This window comes from Chionomys nivalis, chromosome 22 (assembly GCF_950005125.1).
Source record: "Chionomys nivalis chromosome 22, mChiNiv1.1, whole genome shotgun sequence".
NCBI lineage: Eukaryota > Metazoa > Chordata > Mammalia > Rodentia > Cricetidae > Chionomys > Chionomys nivalis.
The window spans coordinates 12,424,456-12,441,560 of NC_080107.1; the positions used below are offsets into that span (position 1 = coordinate 12,424,456).

Genomic DNA, 17,105 nt, shown 5'->3' on the forward strand with positions numbered 1-17,105 from the left:
TTGAGTGTTAGCACACTGCTGCAGTGTGAGTCTTTATGCAGGCACCAGGTCAACCACTCCCATCTTACTTCCAAAACAGGGCTAGTGGATGCATTTCCATCTCTCAGGAAACCAATCCCACTTAGTTTAGCATCTCTTGGAAACTTAGGAAAGCACACCACAAACTGACTTTAGAGATGTGAAGCACACGTGATGTGTGCATGCGCAGATAGAACACAAGGAGAAAAGTAAAGCCACTGTAATTTATTGCTGTCTATGCTCTCCCGGGGTCGCTATACTGTTAAGTAGCTACAAAGTGCAGCACCTCCTTTATTTCTCTTTAAATGCCATCTTACTGCAGGCACCTAAAGCAACGGCAGCAGCTACAAAATGGTGTCTGAGTAATTCTGAGTTCAGAACAAGATCTGTGTACAGGCGGAATAAAAAGATGTTCAATTACTAGTGTGCTGTGTAACCGGAACAAAACGTCTTCAAGGGGAGTTTCGTGTAAACCTTAAGAGAGATGTGACTCACAGAAATCAACAGTAAATTCTTGTTTCCTTTTACAGTTTAGTGAGGTGGTCTGTGTTCTTGCAAACAATTTACAAAGTACAAGAAACGTTGCGTGTGGGCACTAGGCATAAAATATTTCATTTCCTTACATAAGGAGTAGCAATGGGACAGGGAACCTAGCGGGCACCCTGCCATCTTTCCCAAAGATGTACAACCCAGAATGGCAGTAGATGCCTGGCAGCAAGCCACCCATAACAACTCTTTTTGGTTGTTGAAAATACAAGCACATTCTCACACCCCTCCCTGGCTGTGATTCCACCCAAGTTGGTGGGAGACAAGCCCTCAGCCTCTTGCGTAGTTTCCCCTTAGAATTATGTACAGGATGCCTACAGGTACGGTACAAACTAGTATGAAATCAATGGTGGTCTGCGCTCCCAGACATGATCCTGTGGTTAAATAAATAGACCACGTTGATTGTGAAGATTGATTCCAAGCTAAGAAGACTCAGAAGCATTTGCATCCGTAACTGCAGAAACAGACTTCTCGATGGCTGGGGTGGAGTCGCCGACTCTGTCCTCAACAGTGGCAGGGACCTTGGAAGCAGGGGCCGTCACATCCACAGTGAGTGAGGAGGCAACCTCTGCTTTTGCAGTAGTCATGGCAGGGTCAGAAGGTGGGCCCGTGGCAGGAAGGGAAGACAGTGGCTCCCCAGCGCTGGCTGCGGAAGAGCCCTCGGGAACCAAAGGGAATGGCGGGAGAAACTCGGACGGCAAGGGGAGAGGTGCAATGCCAGTTAAGTTTCGGGGAGGCAAGGAGGGAAGAGGTGGCAAACCTAGGACAGAAACAGCAGAGATCACATATCCTCCCAGCACCCAGCTATCAAGCACCTCTCTCTGTGCCTCATCTAGAACCTGAAGCTGAGGAGGGACCACGAGCCACAACCTCCGCTGACCTCTAGCTAGGGCCAAAGTTCCGATTCCCAAGCTTCTCCTACACTTCGGCATCTGCTGATGGGAGGACAGGTCCTCCCAGAAGGGAAAGCAGCACCCATGGCATTTGAGGAGCTAGCTGGATGCGAGACAGGCAAGGTGCCAAGTCCAGTTACAGCTAACAGGAAGGAGCCATGGAGGAGCATGGTAGCCACCCCGCACCCGGGGAGGTCCTGAGACTGACAACTATTTATGCTGTTCTTAGTGGGATCGTCTGGAGATTTTCAAAGCAGGAAGAGCTAAGATAAGGCAGACTGGATAGTGTCTGTCCATGGCAGGAGAGAGTCATAGACTTTTTCCGCTCCTCTTCTTCATATAAAAGAGGAATGCTACTTAGAAGTGGCTGAAATCTGCTGACTCCTGCGCTTAGCTTGCTGCATTTAAGACAGCGGGGACCAAGAATTCAGGCACCAGGGAGGAGCAGTGTGGTGTGGTGAGCGTGACTAGGGTTCTCTGGGCCCCCTTTCTTCAGCCTGGCTGAGAATGTGTTGAGCTGATGAGTATACAGATGGTGAGAATTGCAAATCTGCCAAAAGTGTGACAGTGACAACCAATACTTAGTGCAGCGGGATGCATCGCTGCAGGGTCACCAATACTTAGTGAGTGTGATGCATCACTGCAGGGTCACCAATGCTTAGTGAGTGGGATGCATCGCTGCAGGGTCACCAATGCTTAGTGAGTGGGATGCATCACTGCAGGGTCACCAATACTTAGTGAGTGGGATGCATCGCTGCAGGGTCACCAATGCTTAGTGAGTGGGATGCATCACTGCAGGGTCACCAATACTTAGTGAGTGGGATGCATCACTGCAGGGTCACCAATACTTAGTGCAGCGGGATGCACCACTGCAGTGCCACAAATGGGCAGTCATCGGGTCGTCAGCAGGGGCAGACAGGGTGCTGCTGTTTCCTTTTCACCTGGACATAAAGTCTGATTCCCACCAGTTGGCAGCCAGACTTCTCAGTTGCCACTACAAGCACCTGTCAACAACAGACTACTTAGCTGGCAGGGGAGTGCAGACTCGTGATTGAGCACTTGAGAGGCTGCGATGGGAAGATGATCCGTTTGACGCTAGCCTAGACCAGTCCCAGAAAAATGAAAAAGAATGGGCCTCGACTGCCCAGCATAGGTACCAGGCAGCACTCCCTGTGGCTGCGGCCTTAAGCAGGCAGGAAAAAGCGGGACTCGGGCACCTCTAACAGGTGACCTACACCACATCATCAGATTCAGTCACAGTGCCACTCCACTGACCCCCTCTGTGACAGCCTGTCTGCGGCCAAACCTGTCAGGCTGTAGAGAGAGAAGGGGAGGCAGTGGCTGACTCACAGACTTCTGTTTTCCTCCTCTTCATGAAAAGATGAATACTGATTACAAGAAGCTGAAATCTGCTAAGCTGATTTGCTCTGGTGGAAAAGACTGAGCTGGAGGCCTCGCTTTCCTGAAGAGTTTTTATTAGTGAAATCCTAGGAGGGTAAGGCAGGCAACATACCCGGGTTCCCGAGCTCCGGCAAGGTGACCCCTGGCATGATGTGCGGAGCAGGGAGGTTGAAGTTGGGGAGGCTGGGGAGGTTGGAGAGGTTAGGCAGCCCTCCTGTCAAAGGCATCAGACCTGAACAGAGGGGAAGAAAGAGCACACGGTAAACTGTTTGTCCGGGAAGGAGACGGCTCCTCACATTCTGATAAAAGTACTCCTCCCCTCTTCAGCTTCACTTCCTGTGTGGTGGCTTCCCATCAGAATACACACGCAACAGCGAACTGTCACATAGCTCAGCATGTTCTGGTATCTAAGTGATCAGACTGTGAAAGCAGCAAAGGTTAAGAACAAGTAGCAAATGCCCCTACAGCCCTGGAAAAGAGGGATGCTGCCTAGTCCAGAACCTGGGGAGAGTCCACTAGCAACCACGTAGGAAGCACAGCTGGACCTTCCTTTGATGGCGGATGTTTACCGTCTCTGGCTTTCTTTCACACGTGTACTTGAGACAGACATTTACAAAAGCAGGAATGAACACCCCCAGGGTGATCAACTCAAGTCCACACACTAAGAGCTCACCACGCTGCCCCATCACTCTGTGCGCATGTGCATCTCAAGGCTGACCACAGCTGCACATGGACAACTGCAGCTCTAATCTGAAGCCCTGACAGCACACACTCGCCGCTGAGGTGACAGCTCACTGGTAACAGCCAGACAATGGGACTTGGTCTGCATCGGAAATATTGAAGAGAACCTTTTTAACACTTGAGACATTCAAGACCTAAACAAGGAGCCTTCTCAGTCAGGGCAACCGCAAGAAGCTCTGAGTGCAGGCGGGAGGTGAGATGGCAGAAAACCCCAGGCAGACTGGCACCTGCCTCCTGGTCTGCTGAGGAGAGCAGCACACTCTCTCCTGTCTCAGAGCTCTGCAGGGTTCACGGGAAGAGGAGAAGCAAATACCATCACTGAGCATGTCTCTAGACTGCTGCTTACTTGGTAATGTAGTAGCTGGGTTCACTGGTGGCACAGAAGCAAGGGATTGGTTTACTTGCGGCAACAATGGTACAGTTGGTACACCTAAAATAAAACACATTAAAATAATTTTAAGCCAATTTTTCTGCCAGAAAATAGACCATATACAGGGGGACACTGTCCAGTCCTTCACCATGATCAAGACCCAACCACTGGCTGTGTCCTTTGCTGTATCACCCTTCAGAGCAACCACCCATGTACAGCCCTGACAGACACCTTAGTCACGGCTTTCTAAGGATAAGATTACTGGACAGGATGTTTGCCACTGACCTGAGATGGGCTAGATCCACAGTGGGCTCATGCAAACATGGGGCTTCCAGAGAGCCCTACGCCCTGGGACTCAGTGAACGAGGACAATGGCAGACATGTCTAAGCAGACAAAAAGATACTTGAACTTCCTATAGTCTGTGCCAAGAGTGGCTCATGGCAATAGACTCCATGCACAAGGGATCCCTGGGACCCACTACTGGTCTTTACCACCTACTCAAGTGGGAGGCTTTCTGATGTCAAAGTAATAGTAATACACGTTGAACACCCTTAATTAATATCCAAAGTCTGAGGTAATTCCAAATATGAGGCTTTTTCAGAGCCATCATGACTCTGCAAGTGGAAAATGCCACAGTTGACCTCATGTAAAGGATGGAAATCAAAACCCAGGCACCTAAAACTACAGTACAGAACGATCTTCAAGCTACATGTTTGTGTTCAGAACAAATGCACTTGTGTTCAGCTCATCACATCTGCTGGTCCAGTGTTGCAGGTAGAGGCGGCACCTGAGCTGCCATGCTGGGCCGGTTTCTGTTTAAACAGGCAGCAGGAGGAACTGTGCATAAAGGAGGAGTCACCATATGCAGCTATCTTATTTACTGTGTATGAAGTCTTTCCTGAAGAAATTGGAGACATGCAAACAAGGAAGGAGGGGCAGGGAGAAGGAGAAGAGAGAAAGAAAGTAAAGAAGAAAAACCCTAGCCACAGCACTGGCAAGAAAGAGTTCTAGGAGCCCAGGCTGCATAACTCGAGTGTTGGAAACAGCTCTCTCCTGGACCACACTATTACCAGAGTGCCTGTTAAGTGCTAACATATAATAGCAATGCTGTAACAACTTTATGTTTCTGTCTTAAGCCTTGGCTCTAAGAAAATTAAAATAGGGGCTAGAGGGATGGCTCAGTGGTTAGGAGCAGAGGACCTGGGTTTGGTTCCCAGCATCCATGGTAGCTCATAATCGTCTCTAACTCTAGTTCCTCTTCTGACTTCCAAGGGCACCAGCAACATGTGTGGTGCACAGACACATATGAAGGCAAAACATCCAACACATTAAAAAAAAGAAAATGAAAATAGCCTAGATTTGTTTCAAATTCTATTTGCTAATAAAATCTTTCATATTGCACTTCTTTCATTTTAAAGGGTAAATCCATTCTTTGTATCAAAAACTAACTGGCTGTACCTAAGTCAGGAATTATGATCTAGGGCCACAAATAGGCTTCACTGGGTCTGACAGCTAGGCGTGGAGGTGCACGCCTTTAATCCCAGCAGGAGGCAAAGGCCCGAGGATCTCTGTGAGTTCAAGGCCAGCCTGGTCTATAGAGAGAGTTCCAGGTCAGCCAAGGCTACACAGAGAACCCTGTCTCGAAAAACAAAACACCAACCCCAAAACAACAAAAACTACAACACACTTTTCTATGTCCACAGTTACTATGTGGAATTCTCAGAGAACAAGCAGAAGACAGGATGGAAAACAGTCTAACAGGACACTGCTTCTGACAGGGTCAAGGCGCTAACACTTTAGTCTCAGAAATTCACATTCTCAATGGTGAAAACTTTTGTAGTGACTCAGCAGTGAAAACGCCAGTTCCTCTCAGTCTTCTGTGAGCGAGTATTGCTTCATTCGCGGTCATCTCTGTAGTATCCAGAAGGCCAGGTCTTTGCAGTGCCAGCTCCAGGGACCTCGGTGCAGACGTCAAACACAGTACTGGCTTAACAGCAGGGTGACGAGGGAGGAGTAAAAGTGAGGTGTCGTCTTCTTCCTAAGTTATTCGAACTAGGTAATAATTACTCAGCCACAGAAGGGCCGGCTGCCTTGTGAAGAAGCCTGACCTACTATTATCAAACGATTCAGGAACAACTAGAAGGTCGTCTGAGGGACCTAAGAAGTCACTACAGCCAGAAAGAACTCACACGTTAGGTGGGAAACAAACCCTTGCCATGTGTCTGTTGACATGGGTATCTGATTGCACATCCTACAAACCTCCTGGAGAGCATGGGGACTGGGCACCTAGGAAGCAGATTCTAGATGCAAACCGAGAAAAGCTGTGGGCAACTTGTATGGCATGGGAATTCTCTCCACAAAATTGTTAGTCACTGAACCAAAAGACCCGCGTCGGGTAGAACAGAATAAAGACACGGAGGGACCCAGGTGTATGTCCTGAGGGAGACTGAGCCCTGAGAAAGAAAAATTATCTCTTCACACCCCATGTCTACCCTTGTTGAACAGAGCAGTTGGAGAGGGGTGGGGTCCCAACCCTGCAGATGTGGAGGTAAAGCAGCCCAGGCTCCACCATGCAGAGGCTGGTGGGACGCTGAGTCTGTGCGAGTGCACATCCTGATTCGTGGGGTTTTATGGACAGGCACAGTCTGCTGATGCAGAGCACGTGGTCCTGCTTCTTAAGCGGCTATGAAACTAGCCTGAGACGAAGAGGCTACTGACGGGTCCAGCTCAGTACATACCTGTACTGAGAACACTGCTGACCGCTGGTGGAGATGAGCTAATAGAAAGGCCAGACAGACTCTGCTCAATTCCTGCAGTTCCTGGTGGTGACAAAGATGGGGGACTAACTGAGGACAGCTGGACCTAGTGGAAAAACAAACGCGGGGGGGGGGGGTTACTTATGAATTAGTTGAGAAACCAGTTGGAAATCTTAACCCCATGATTCCTTTCTCCATCTCGAGATGTGTAGCTCCTCAATGTATTATTCCTTCCAGGAATCCGGACTCCAGATACTTCAGAGTCCCCGTATTCAGAGTCAGGTCCAGTTTTCTCATGACTCTCTGCACTCTCACACTGCATTCTGCCCTTTCCCTGGCTGCCACGTGGCACTATGTCTTCTGACCCTAACCTCTCTGGCAGTAGGTCCCAATTAGGGGGTGGGGGAGAGGGAGAGGGCAGCAGAACGGAACACGGAACTACCTGGGCTGTGGCACGGGGAGTAAGGAAAGGAGGAACTGCTCATGGCTGCCCCTCCTCTGGAACTGGAGAAGGGGAATTAAGCACTATGGCAGGGTCTGGAGATGGCAACAAGGGCAGCAAGGACTTGCAGACAACCTGAGTTTGGTTCCCCTGCCACACACACGTCGGCAAGTTCACAACTGCATGTAACTCCATCTCCAAGGCCTCCAATATTCTCTTCTGGCCTCTTTGGGCATTTGCACGTATGTATGCACACACACACACACACACACACACACACACACAAACCAATCTTAACCCTGCCTTTACATCTTCTTCTCAGGGGTGTGATTTTTATGTGTTGACAAGAGAGGTGACCATATGGGATGGATTCTGTTGAAGTTGTTTTTTGGTATTAATTTTTCTTTTTTTTTTTTGTTAATACTAAATTTTAAGCTATATTTGCGTGATTACTCGAATGTGCGAGAGCCCGGTTAGGATTGCCTTGTTTCTAGAGTTTTGTGGAGTCAAATTTAAGAAGCAGTTAAAAGCCCTGCAGGCACATGGTCCCTTACAACTTTATCGCCTTCCACTGGCTAACTTGCTCTCTATGCTGATGCTCTAAATCTGCACACCAGTCCTCTGAAGGCCAGGAGCACATACTCAGCCTCCCTCCAGTTGTACAGGGACCTCAAATTCAGCGTGATGCTTAGTGCTTATCTCCTCAACTAGCGCCACCACCACATGCTTCCACACAGGAACGACCACATAGAAAATGATCTCACCTCCGTAAATCCATCCTTAAGAGGAGTAACGGGTGTACCGGTCACTTGTCCTGGAAGGGAAATTTTCTTTCCTTCTTCAAATGGGCGCGTAGGTATCCGGTGCAAATAGCCATAGCCAATGCCACATCCAAGGCTAAAACATGTTTTTATTGTTATAAAATACAACTTGCATTTCCTTGTAGTTTTAAGACATATAAGCTCATGCATTTCCTCCCCCTCGAGGTTTCTTTTTTCTTTTTTTTGAGACATAGTGCCATGTAGTCTGGACTCCTGTTCCTCCTCATCCTGTACACATCCATATTTCCATTCTGCCATCTTCCCAGAAGTCTCTAGGGTCCACCTATACATAACACCATGTCTACCCAGACACTACTTTTAGTCCCTATTTTTCTCCAAACATTTATTACCATTCAACACATGGTATGTTAACCGTTCACTGTCTGCCCCTCTCAATAGACTACGAAGGCCTGTAGTGACAGCGCCTTCCTTTCATTGCCTTAACAGTTCTGGCACTAGGCAGACACCTAATAGTCACCTGCTGCAAGACCACAGGCTGCCGCCCACTGAGCGCTGAACATGCCCAGTGGTACCATCATTTGCGGAGTGTAGCACAAGCCACATAAGTATATTTGATGCCAATTTCTCCTAATTTTTCTGCCCACTGGCACCAGAGGCATCTTTCTAAAAGACAGGAGCACTCCTCTGCTCTGCAGTCTGTCTCGCTTCTTCCTCTTCCTCTGGGGAGTTCCTGCTGCCTCTGTGCAACGCTGAGGGGACTATCAAGGAGTTCCTGCTGCCTCTGTGCAACGCTGAGGGGACTATCAAGCAACACTCTATTCTGACAATCTAATACAGCAGGGATGGCCAAAGTCAGCTGATCAACTTCTACCCAGAGCTGAAAATCTTGGAAGTGACAAAAAGTGAAAACCGGCTCATTCTTTCACTAGTGGGATGCTGGAGATGCTTCACGTTCTGCTTTTCTATAGCTGTGTCCTGTGTGCTAATCCACATGGCTGTACACTTACTATGGTGACAGCTTTCCACACCGCGGAATCAATGAACGTTTACTTACATAGTTGACACAGCCCCAGAGCTCAGAGTAAGCCAAATCTAGATCAGTGAGTTTAAGACCTTTGGCAGCGTAGGGTTCCAATCTATGTTTCCACCTGATCTCTTACCTCCCAAAGCAGTTGGCCCTTTCAGAGCCACCACGCATGGAAACCTCTCTCTCCTCTGCTAAGGCATATATGGTATCTCTGGACTCCACCACTACCAAAAGCTGGTGGACCAAGCAACAGCCAGCTTTAGGTCTTCCTTACCTAAATCTGATTTTCACAGGAGTGCTTTACATTTCAAAACTACACTTCCATTTTCTATTACCACCAAAGCAACATTTTTTTTTCTCAAATTTAGAGGAAGAAAGATTAAGTAATTTATATTGATCAATGATAGCCTTTTGGGTATAATGACATTTTAAAGCAAATTATTGTTGTTATTGTTGTTTGTTTTTTTACTTTTGCTGGGGAATAGTCTTTGATGGGAGCAAAAGGGTCAAGCTATGTAGTCCAGGTTGGTCTTGAACTCGCAATCCTGCTATGTCAATTTCTGAGCACTGGGGTGGACACAAGACAGGCTGGCTTACAAGGTGCCAGCTAGTCAAAATAACTAGGTGACGACAGAGAAAGAGCTGGCAGCAACAGCAAGATACTGCTGCAAACTCAGGAGAAGCTCGAGATGAACAGCAGCTGAGTAACACACAGTTAGCTTCCAAGGAAGGAAGGAAAGGAGGCAGAGATACTCTGTGTACAAATGCAGAACACACTTGAGAAAATGCCCAAAAGGCACTGTCTAGAGAGATGCCCATAAACGGTATTAAAGTACATTAAAAAAAAGTCTTCAGAGAAAAGGAACGATAGATAGCCAGATGTTGTAAATATGAACACAGTGGTGTACAGTCAATGTCACTAAACAAGAAAGAACATGCAATGTCCTTTGCAGTTGAGCTTCACTGTCTACAAACCTTTCCTTCCCTTTGCTCACCAAGTACTCTTGTGGCACTAATCTGACCAGGCTATTCTTCCATACTGTGATGTTAGTTCTAACTGTCAACTTGACACTACAATCATCTGCAAAGAGTCTCAATGAGGGACTGTCCAGATCAGGCTGGCCTGTGGGCATGTTTGTGGGATTGTCTAGATTGTTAACTGATGTAGGAGGACTCAGCCCACTGTGGGCAGCACCATGCCTTGGGTTGGGCCCCGGACCGTTTAAAAACAGAGAAAGCTAGCTGAGCACCAAGCACGCACACATTCATTTATTTTCTCTCTGCTATGGAGGTGTGTGACTTGATGTCTCAAGTTCCTGCCACTGTGGCCTCCCCAGAGTGATGGGCTACCTGCTATGGTCTCCCCATAAGCTGCTCTCCATCAGGGCAGTTTAAGACAGCAAGAGGAAGAGAGATAAAACACATGAGCAGAGGGCTCTCCTGTACTGTGAAGTGAACTCTGCCACCCAATGCACACAGAAGCCTCTTTGCAAATTAGTTTATATGAGGCAATCTTAAAGTGGACTAAAACACATTTTTTTTCTTTTTTGAAACTGAGTCTTATGTGGTCCAGAATGATTCTGAACTTGTGATCCTTCTGCCTCTACCTCCTGAGTGCTGGGATTAAAGGCATGTGAGCAACATCTAGTTTATGCAGCACTCTATGCCAGGGCTCTTTGCTCGCTAGGCAAGCAATCTACCAGCTGAGCTACATCCCGAGCCCCTGCTGTGGATCAATTATGAATACCCTGAGAAGATCTCATTTCTGGGTGTGTGCAAGCCTGGACTGTGGCTAGCAATAACATGATCAAGGGCTGCTGCAGACAGGCCGGATACGAAGAAGATACTCCATCTCACTGCTCTTGAGTTACAATGTACAATTCTGGTGGCAAATTCAGCTCAACACATTTAACTTACCACATTTAACTCAAGAACTTTAGGTAGTGAGATAAAAATACTGTGAGCATATGGAGCCCATATGGAGTCCTTCCTTGTTCCATGTAGCCAGGAAACCACACAAACTGAGCAGGGGTGAGAACATGTGTAAAGTTTCCAAACCCTGCCTAAGCTTTTCTGTAATTATGACTTATACTCGGGAATTCTCAAATGAGAAAGGAGTTAGTTAGCTCTGAGGTCAGGACCGGAAAACAAGACAAACAGCTACAGCATGGGTACTACGCTCTCTAGGTGTGGGCTTTAGAAAATAAATTACTAATTCCAATATTCTACAGCAATTCTTTCTTTTAATGAGTTCTAAAAGAAATCAAGATGGTATTTGAAAATAAAAGCATTCTTTTATTCCTAAAGATTTATTTATTTATTATGTATACAGTGTTCTGCTGGCATGTATACCTGCGCGCCAGGAGAGGGCACCAGATCTCATGACAGACGGTTGTGAGATACCATGAGGTTGCTGGAAATTGAACTTAGGAACTCAGGACTACAGGCAGCCAGTGCTCTTGACCTCTGACCTCTCTCCAGCCTTACAAGCATTCTTTTACAATACGGTAAAATAAAAGCTGCGGCTATCTGACCGCTAGGGTGAGCAGTCATAGTTTCTCTGAGCATGACCTTACCTGCCTTCCCCACCCCAGGCCGAGTTTGGTGTGATGATCACTTCTCGACAGTTGTCCGTGTCGGTGTTGTACACGTAGAGCTTCAGGGGCTTCGCTTCATGTGTCTCAATAAGGCTGAACAGGTCTTCGGACTGCACACAGTCAAGAGAAAAAGCTTGAAAGTATTGTAGCTGGGGACAGTGGGTCTCAAAATTTGGCTCCTATCAGAATCAGCGGAGAAACTTCCTAAAATAAATCAACTTCTAGGCCTACCTTTGACATGGACATCAGTATTTATTACCAACTGACCTAACAGAGTCTAATTTAATGTACATATTAATTCAAGCAAGTCCACTAGATGCCAGGCCTCAGGCCAGTCCCAAAAGCCCTTATCAGTGTTCTTACTACAAACTCCTCAGGTTCTGCAGATTCTGCGTTGCTGTGTTCTGGTTACTCAGGTTTGGGTGAACTTCACTAGTGGAGAGACAAGAAAAAGGACCTGAGCAACACAGCTGAGCTAAGGGACCTCTGCAGCACTGTCATAACTGAGTGACAAGTCCAAGCGATGGGGTGAAACCATGTTCCGTAGCAATGAATCAGGTCCCACTTCCTCTCTGCTGTGTGTGTTCAGGAACTTCACATGCTCTGCATCTAGAGTTAACATTTCTGTCTTTGCTGATCATGATACTTCATGCCTGAGGGTATTAAGTGGAACATGGATCTGGAAGTTGTCTCCTTAGGTGTAGCTGTGAGGGGAACATCACGTGTCACTGCACAGGTTCTAATTACCTCATTCATGACAGTATCTGCTCCGATGATGTAATCGCTGTGAGGTCTCAGTCCTGCCAGTGCTGCTGGGGAATTTGACTCCACTTCCTAGGAAGGCACAGACACAGCCCAACTCAACACACAGAGAGCGATAATCCTCCAAGTCTTATAGAGACAGCTCGTAATTACAGTGACCAAAGAACCCCCAATATTCCCACATTAGAGATAATGTCAAATTTAAGAAACTAGAGAATACATGTATTTTAAATTTCCAACAACGAAAATTAGGTAATATTTAATAATTAAAATATTTCTATCACTGTCTATATTATTGACTCTGGTTTCTCTTTCTTGAGTTAAAAAAAAAAAAATAATCGTAGCCAGGCGGTGGTGGCGCACGCCTTTAATCCCAGCACTCGGGAGGCAGAGGCAGGCGGATCTCTGTGAGTTCGAGGTCAGCCTGGTCTACAAAGGGAGTTCCAGGACAGGCTCCAAAGCTACAGAGAAACCCTGTCTCGAAAAAAAAAAACAAAACAAAACAAAAAAAAATCATATCTAAAAAGCAATAAATAGTAATTTTCAGAAACCAAAAACATAATAATCTCTCTATAATACAATTTAATACAATCCTTAATAATATCCACACAATACAATCTCTAATAATAATACCCACACAACCCAATACAATCCCTAATAATAATACCCACACAACCCAATACAATCCCTAATAATAATACCCACACAACCCAATACAATCTCTAATAATAATACCTACACAACCCAATCTAATCCCGAATAATAACATCTGCATAACTCAATACCATCCCTAATAATAATATCCCTACACTCACTGCAAGCTGGAGATGCCAGTGTCCCTCCAGCTCTCCATGCTGTGTTTACACCCACAGGAGTAGCTCACGTTCAATACCTACCAGCACATGCCAAACGTTTTCGTTGGCTCCATCGAAGCTGCAGAAACGGATGCTCACCCCCAGCAAGCCCTGGCCACCCCACAAGTTGCTGGGTGTAACTGAGGTCTCCCGAAGCTCTAGGGTCTTACTACTATAGATGAGCATTTTTACAGGCTTTTCAACATTGGCTTTCAGTAGATCCTTGAGAGTATCATTGTCTTTATTCTACAAACACACAGAAATCAGTCCTTAATGAATAAAAGTAAAACAAATTATTATTAATTTAAGCATCTCACAAAAGTAATATTGATAATCAGTATAAATACAAGTTCTTCAGGCAGAAGTTTTATTAACTTCAAATGTTTCTCCCAGTAAAAGAATGTCAGGACATGGGAACTCCCACTGAGGCAAGCTGACTACTTTTCTACCCTGATTAGGGAACACCAACTCGACACTAGAGTGACCCAGCAACTCAGTGACTAAAGACAAAATACATCACAAGAACTGCATCTCTATCAAAGTTACAATGACTGCTTTTAAAATCTAAAATATGGGCTGGAGAGATGGCCCAGAGGTTAAGAGCACTGGTTGCTCAGAGGGCCCAGGCACACCTCTAATCCCAATGCTCTGGAGGCAGAGGCAGGCGAATCTTTGTGTTTGAGGCCAGTCTTGTCTACACAGAGAGAGTTCCAGGATTCCAGGATGGCCAGAGCTACACAGAAAGACCATCTCGTAAAAACAAAAACAAAACAAACAACCAAACAAACAAAAAAATCTAAAATATAGTCAGGTGGTGGTGGTGGTGGTGCAAACCTTGATCCCAGCACTCAGGAGGAGAAGCAGAAGGATCTCTGTGAGTTCGAGGCCAGCCTGGTCTACAAAAGCAAGTTCTAGGACAGCCAGGACTGTTGCACAGATAAACCCTAAAATCTAAAATATGTGCTGAATTTAAAGTCTAATCTTAGGCCCTACTTCTAACATATGATCTATTGTTTATCAGGAGCTAAAAGGGAAAGGAGTGAAATAGTGCTAATATTTCATTATGTGAACAAAGGCCACTGTGTCAGACATTGACAAATTATGAGCAAAAACTTAATAAGACCATTATTAAAATAAGCCAGCCAAATAGCTACTGTTATGAGAATTCCCTTTAGAAGTTACACAATTTCTTTAGGACTGTATCAACTGAAGACACTTTAGAAAAAGCCGTTTTTGGAGAACAACTCTTCTGTTGTTCCAATAAATTTACAAATCATGGGACTGCCATCCAAGAAAGCTGGCAGGGAGGTGATACTGTCCTAGGCCATTTGTCACTGGCCTAGAAAAAACCAAACTTTCATATATGAAGAACAAATCTCTTCCCTAAGAAGATGTGACACTCTCATGTTTATTAGCATCTTTCCTTTAAAAATTAAACATGCTGGGAATAGGGGTGCACACCTTTTGTCTCAGCACTCGGGAGGCAGAGGCAAGGGGGTCTCTGAGATCCAGGTCAGCCTGGCCTACACAGTGAGTTCCAGGGCTAATAGTGAAACCTCTCTTGAAAAAATAAGCATATTATAATGTATGCACAGCTGGTTTTGTTTTGTCTCTGTGTGTACGTTTGTGTGAGAGAGAGGAGAGAGGGAGAGAACAAAAGCGAGCACTCATGGAGGTCAGAAGAAATTCTGGAATCAATTTTCTCCTTCTACCTTTGTGCTTGTTTCAGGGACTGAACTCAGGTCCTGAGACGCCTATGGCGAGCATCTTTACCCAATGGGAAATCTCACCAGCCTCTAACACGATTATTTCTAAAAAGTAGCTGACACACACCTAACCTAATTTAGAATAATTCCACTTTGAAGAATATCACAAAGTTTTATATACAAAACCATAAAAGGCTGAACTTACTAATCTCGAGCCGTTAATAGAAACGATAAAGTCAAAGAAAGGCTCCAGCCCAGCTCTGTGTCCTGGGGAATTTTCCTGTACCTGTAAAAAGAATATCTGAAATGAATACTTGACACTGAAAAACAGAGGTAGGGGGCAGAATGGGGGTGCCCTCCCCCAGATCAGCAGATGACACGTCAAACAATCACTACAGAGACACATTCCAGCATTGATTCCCCAGGCACCATTCATTCCTACAGAAACAAACCAGTGCCAGGGCAGCCTGCTAGCCGCGAAGAGGATCCGGAAGAGGAAGGGAGGTGCACACAGGCCTCTAATCACAAACCTAAGAGATTCAGAACTGGGATGGAGAGAGCTCTAAATGGGAAGATCTCAAGTTGATTAACTACCAAATTTTCTAAATTCACAGCACACTGACAACTAGCAATAGAAATATAACCAATAAAATCTAAAGTGAATACAACTAATTTTGCATCTGCTTTTCCAAAATGTGTTCATGTGTATCTTTGTTGTTGTTTTGGACAGGATCTTACTCTGTAGACCAGGGAGGCCTGCCTGTGCTGGACTAAAGGTGTGTGCCATCACACCTGGCAGCAAAAGGGATTTTTATTCTGTATGAGGTTATTAACTCTATCAAAACTACCCCAAAAATGACATTTGCACTAATATTTGCAGGCTGATTTTCTGTAACAGACTATATAGTCCTTTTCTGGGTTTTTGGAAACAGGGTTTTATGCTGTTGTCCAGGCTGGTCTGGAACTACCTGCAATCTTCCCCCTTAGCTCCTAATTCTAGCATTACAGGTGTGAGCCACCATACCTAGCTGTAGACCACATGGCTGTAAGGGCAATTCTGAGGCTATGCAAATTACAGTTCCTACACATTCATATGCACATAAAGCTGCAGATACCCCACAGGGGCACATGATTCTAATGCTTTGAAAATGGAGCCAGGATCATTCCTAGAACACATTTCACTTAAGGCCAGTATCATTCAGAATTGTACTTTACTTCCTGAGTCAATGTTCTTTTTTCTTTAATATCTGCTGTAGAATATTAAAGATTGCTGCATTTGTTTATGCTGTGGAACATTTGTTTAATGATGTGAAGATGTGTTGCATTCTTTTATGTTGCATTTGTTTAACTCTGTAAAGCTGAGTTACTTTGCCTGTCTAAGACACCTGAGTGGTCTAAAACAGTTGATTAGCCAACAGTCAGGCAGGAGAAAGGATAGGTGGGGCTAGCAGGCAAAGAGAACAAATAAAAGGAGAACTCTGGAAAGATCAAGGAGCAAGAAAAGGAGGAGACAAGGACATTAGAGGTCAGCCACCCAGCTACACAACCAGCAACAGAGTACAGCGACAGGTATCCAGAGCTAGAGACAAAAACCCAGAGGCAAAAGGTAGCCGGGATAATTTAAGAAAAACTGGCAAGAAAGAAACCAAGCTAAGGCTGGACATGCGTAAGTAAGAGCAAGCCTCCATGCGATTTATTTGGGAGCTGAGTGGTGGGTCCCCCAAAGAGTAAAGAGCCAAAGATTTAAAAAGAAAAGAGAAGAAAAAAACCAAGAACAAATATCATTAACCCTAAACAACAAAAATATATTTTTCTGCCGGGCGGTGGTGGCGCACGCCTTTAATCCCAGCACTCGGGAGGCAGAGGCAGGCGGATCTCTGTGAGTTCGAGGCCAGTCTGGTCTACAAGAGGTAGTTCCAGGACAGGAACCAAAAAGCTACGGAGAAACCCTGTCTCGAAAAATCCAATATATATATATATATATTTCTTTTGCTTGGTAGGCAGTGTTCCATTATAGAGATGGGTCAGCGTTTACTGTATTTAAAAGCTTATTTCTGCTTTATTCTGTTTCCCTGTAACTTTGGGATTAAGTCTGCGGGAATGTTAGCGAGACATAAACAGGAAAAGGAGTGGGCTACCTAAGATGTTAGCTTCTTGTTCACAGAAGACAGTGAGGGGAGGGTGGAAGGCAGGAGGAGCGAGGATCTAA

The 17,105-nt window shown here is 45.7% G+C and overlaps 1 protein-coding gene across 1 annotated transcript in view; it reads right to left on the reverse strand.

The window, feature by feature from the left end:
* Nucleotides 1–214: 214 nt before the first annotated feature.
* The window catches only part of Gorasp2 (golgi reassembly stacking protein 2), a 28,418-nt gene continuing 11,527 nt past the window's right edge, over nucleotides 215–17,105 (reverse strand). The window contains exons 2-10 of the mRNA XM_057755471.1: nucleotides 15,102–15,182; nucleotides 13,233–13,436; nucleotides 12,322–12,408; nucleotides 11,554–11,684; nucleotides 7,933–8,065; nucleotides 6,709–6,832; nucleotides 3,946–4,029; nucleotides 2,971–3,090; nucleotides 215–1,324 (exon numbers count right to left, since the gene is read on the reverse strand). Of these exons, the coding sequence (XP_057611454.1) occupies nucleotides 987–1,324; nucleotides 2,971–3,090; nucleotides 3,946–4,029; nucleotides 6,709–6,832; nucleotides 7,933–8,065; nucleotides 11,554–11,684; nucleotides 12,322–12,408; nucleotides 13,233–13,436; nucleotides 15,102–15,182 (1,302 nt within the window). The 3' untranslated portion in view covers nucleotides 215–986. The remainder of the gene's footprint in view (nucleotides 1,325–2,970; nucleotides 3,091–3,945; nucleotides 4,030–6,708; nucleotides 6,833–7,932; nucleotides 8,066–11,553; nucleotides 11,685–12,321; nucleotides 12,409–13,232; nucleotides 13,437–15,101; nucleotides 15,183–17,105) is intronic.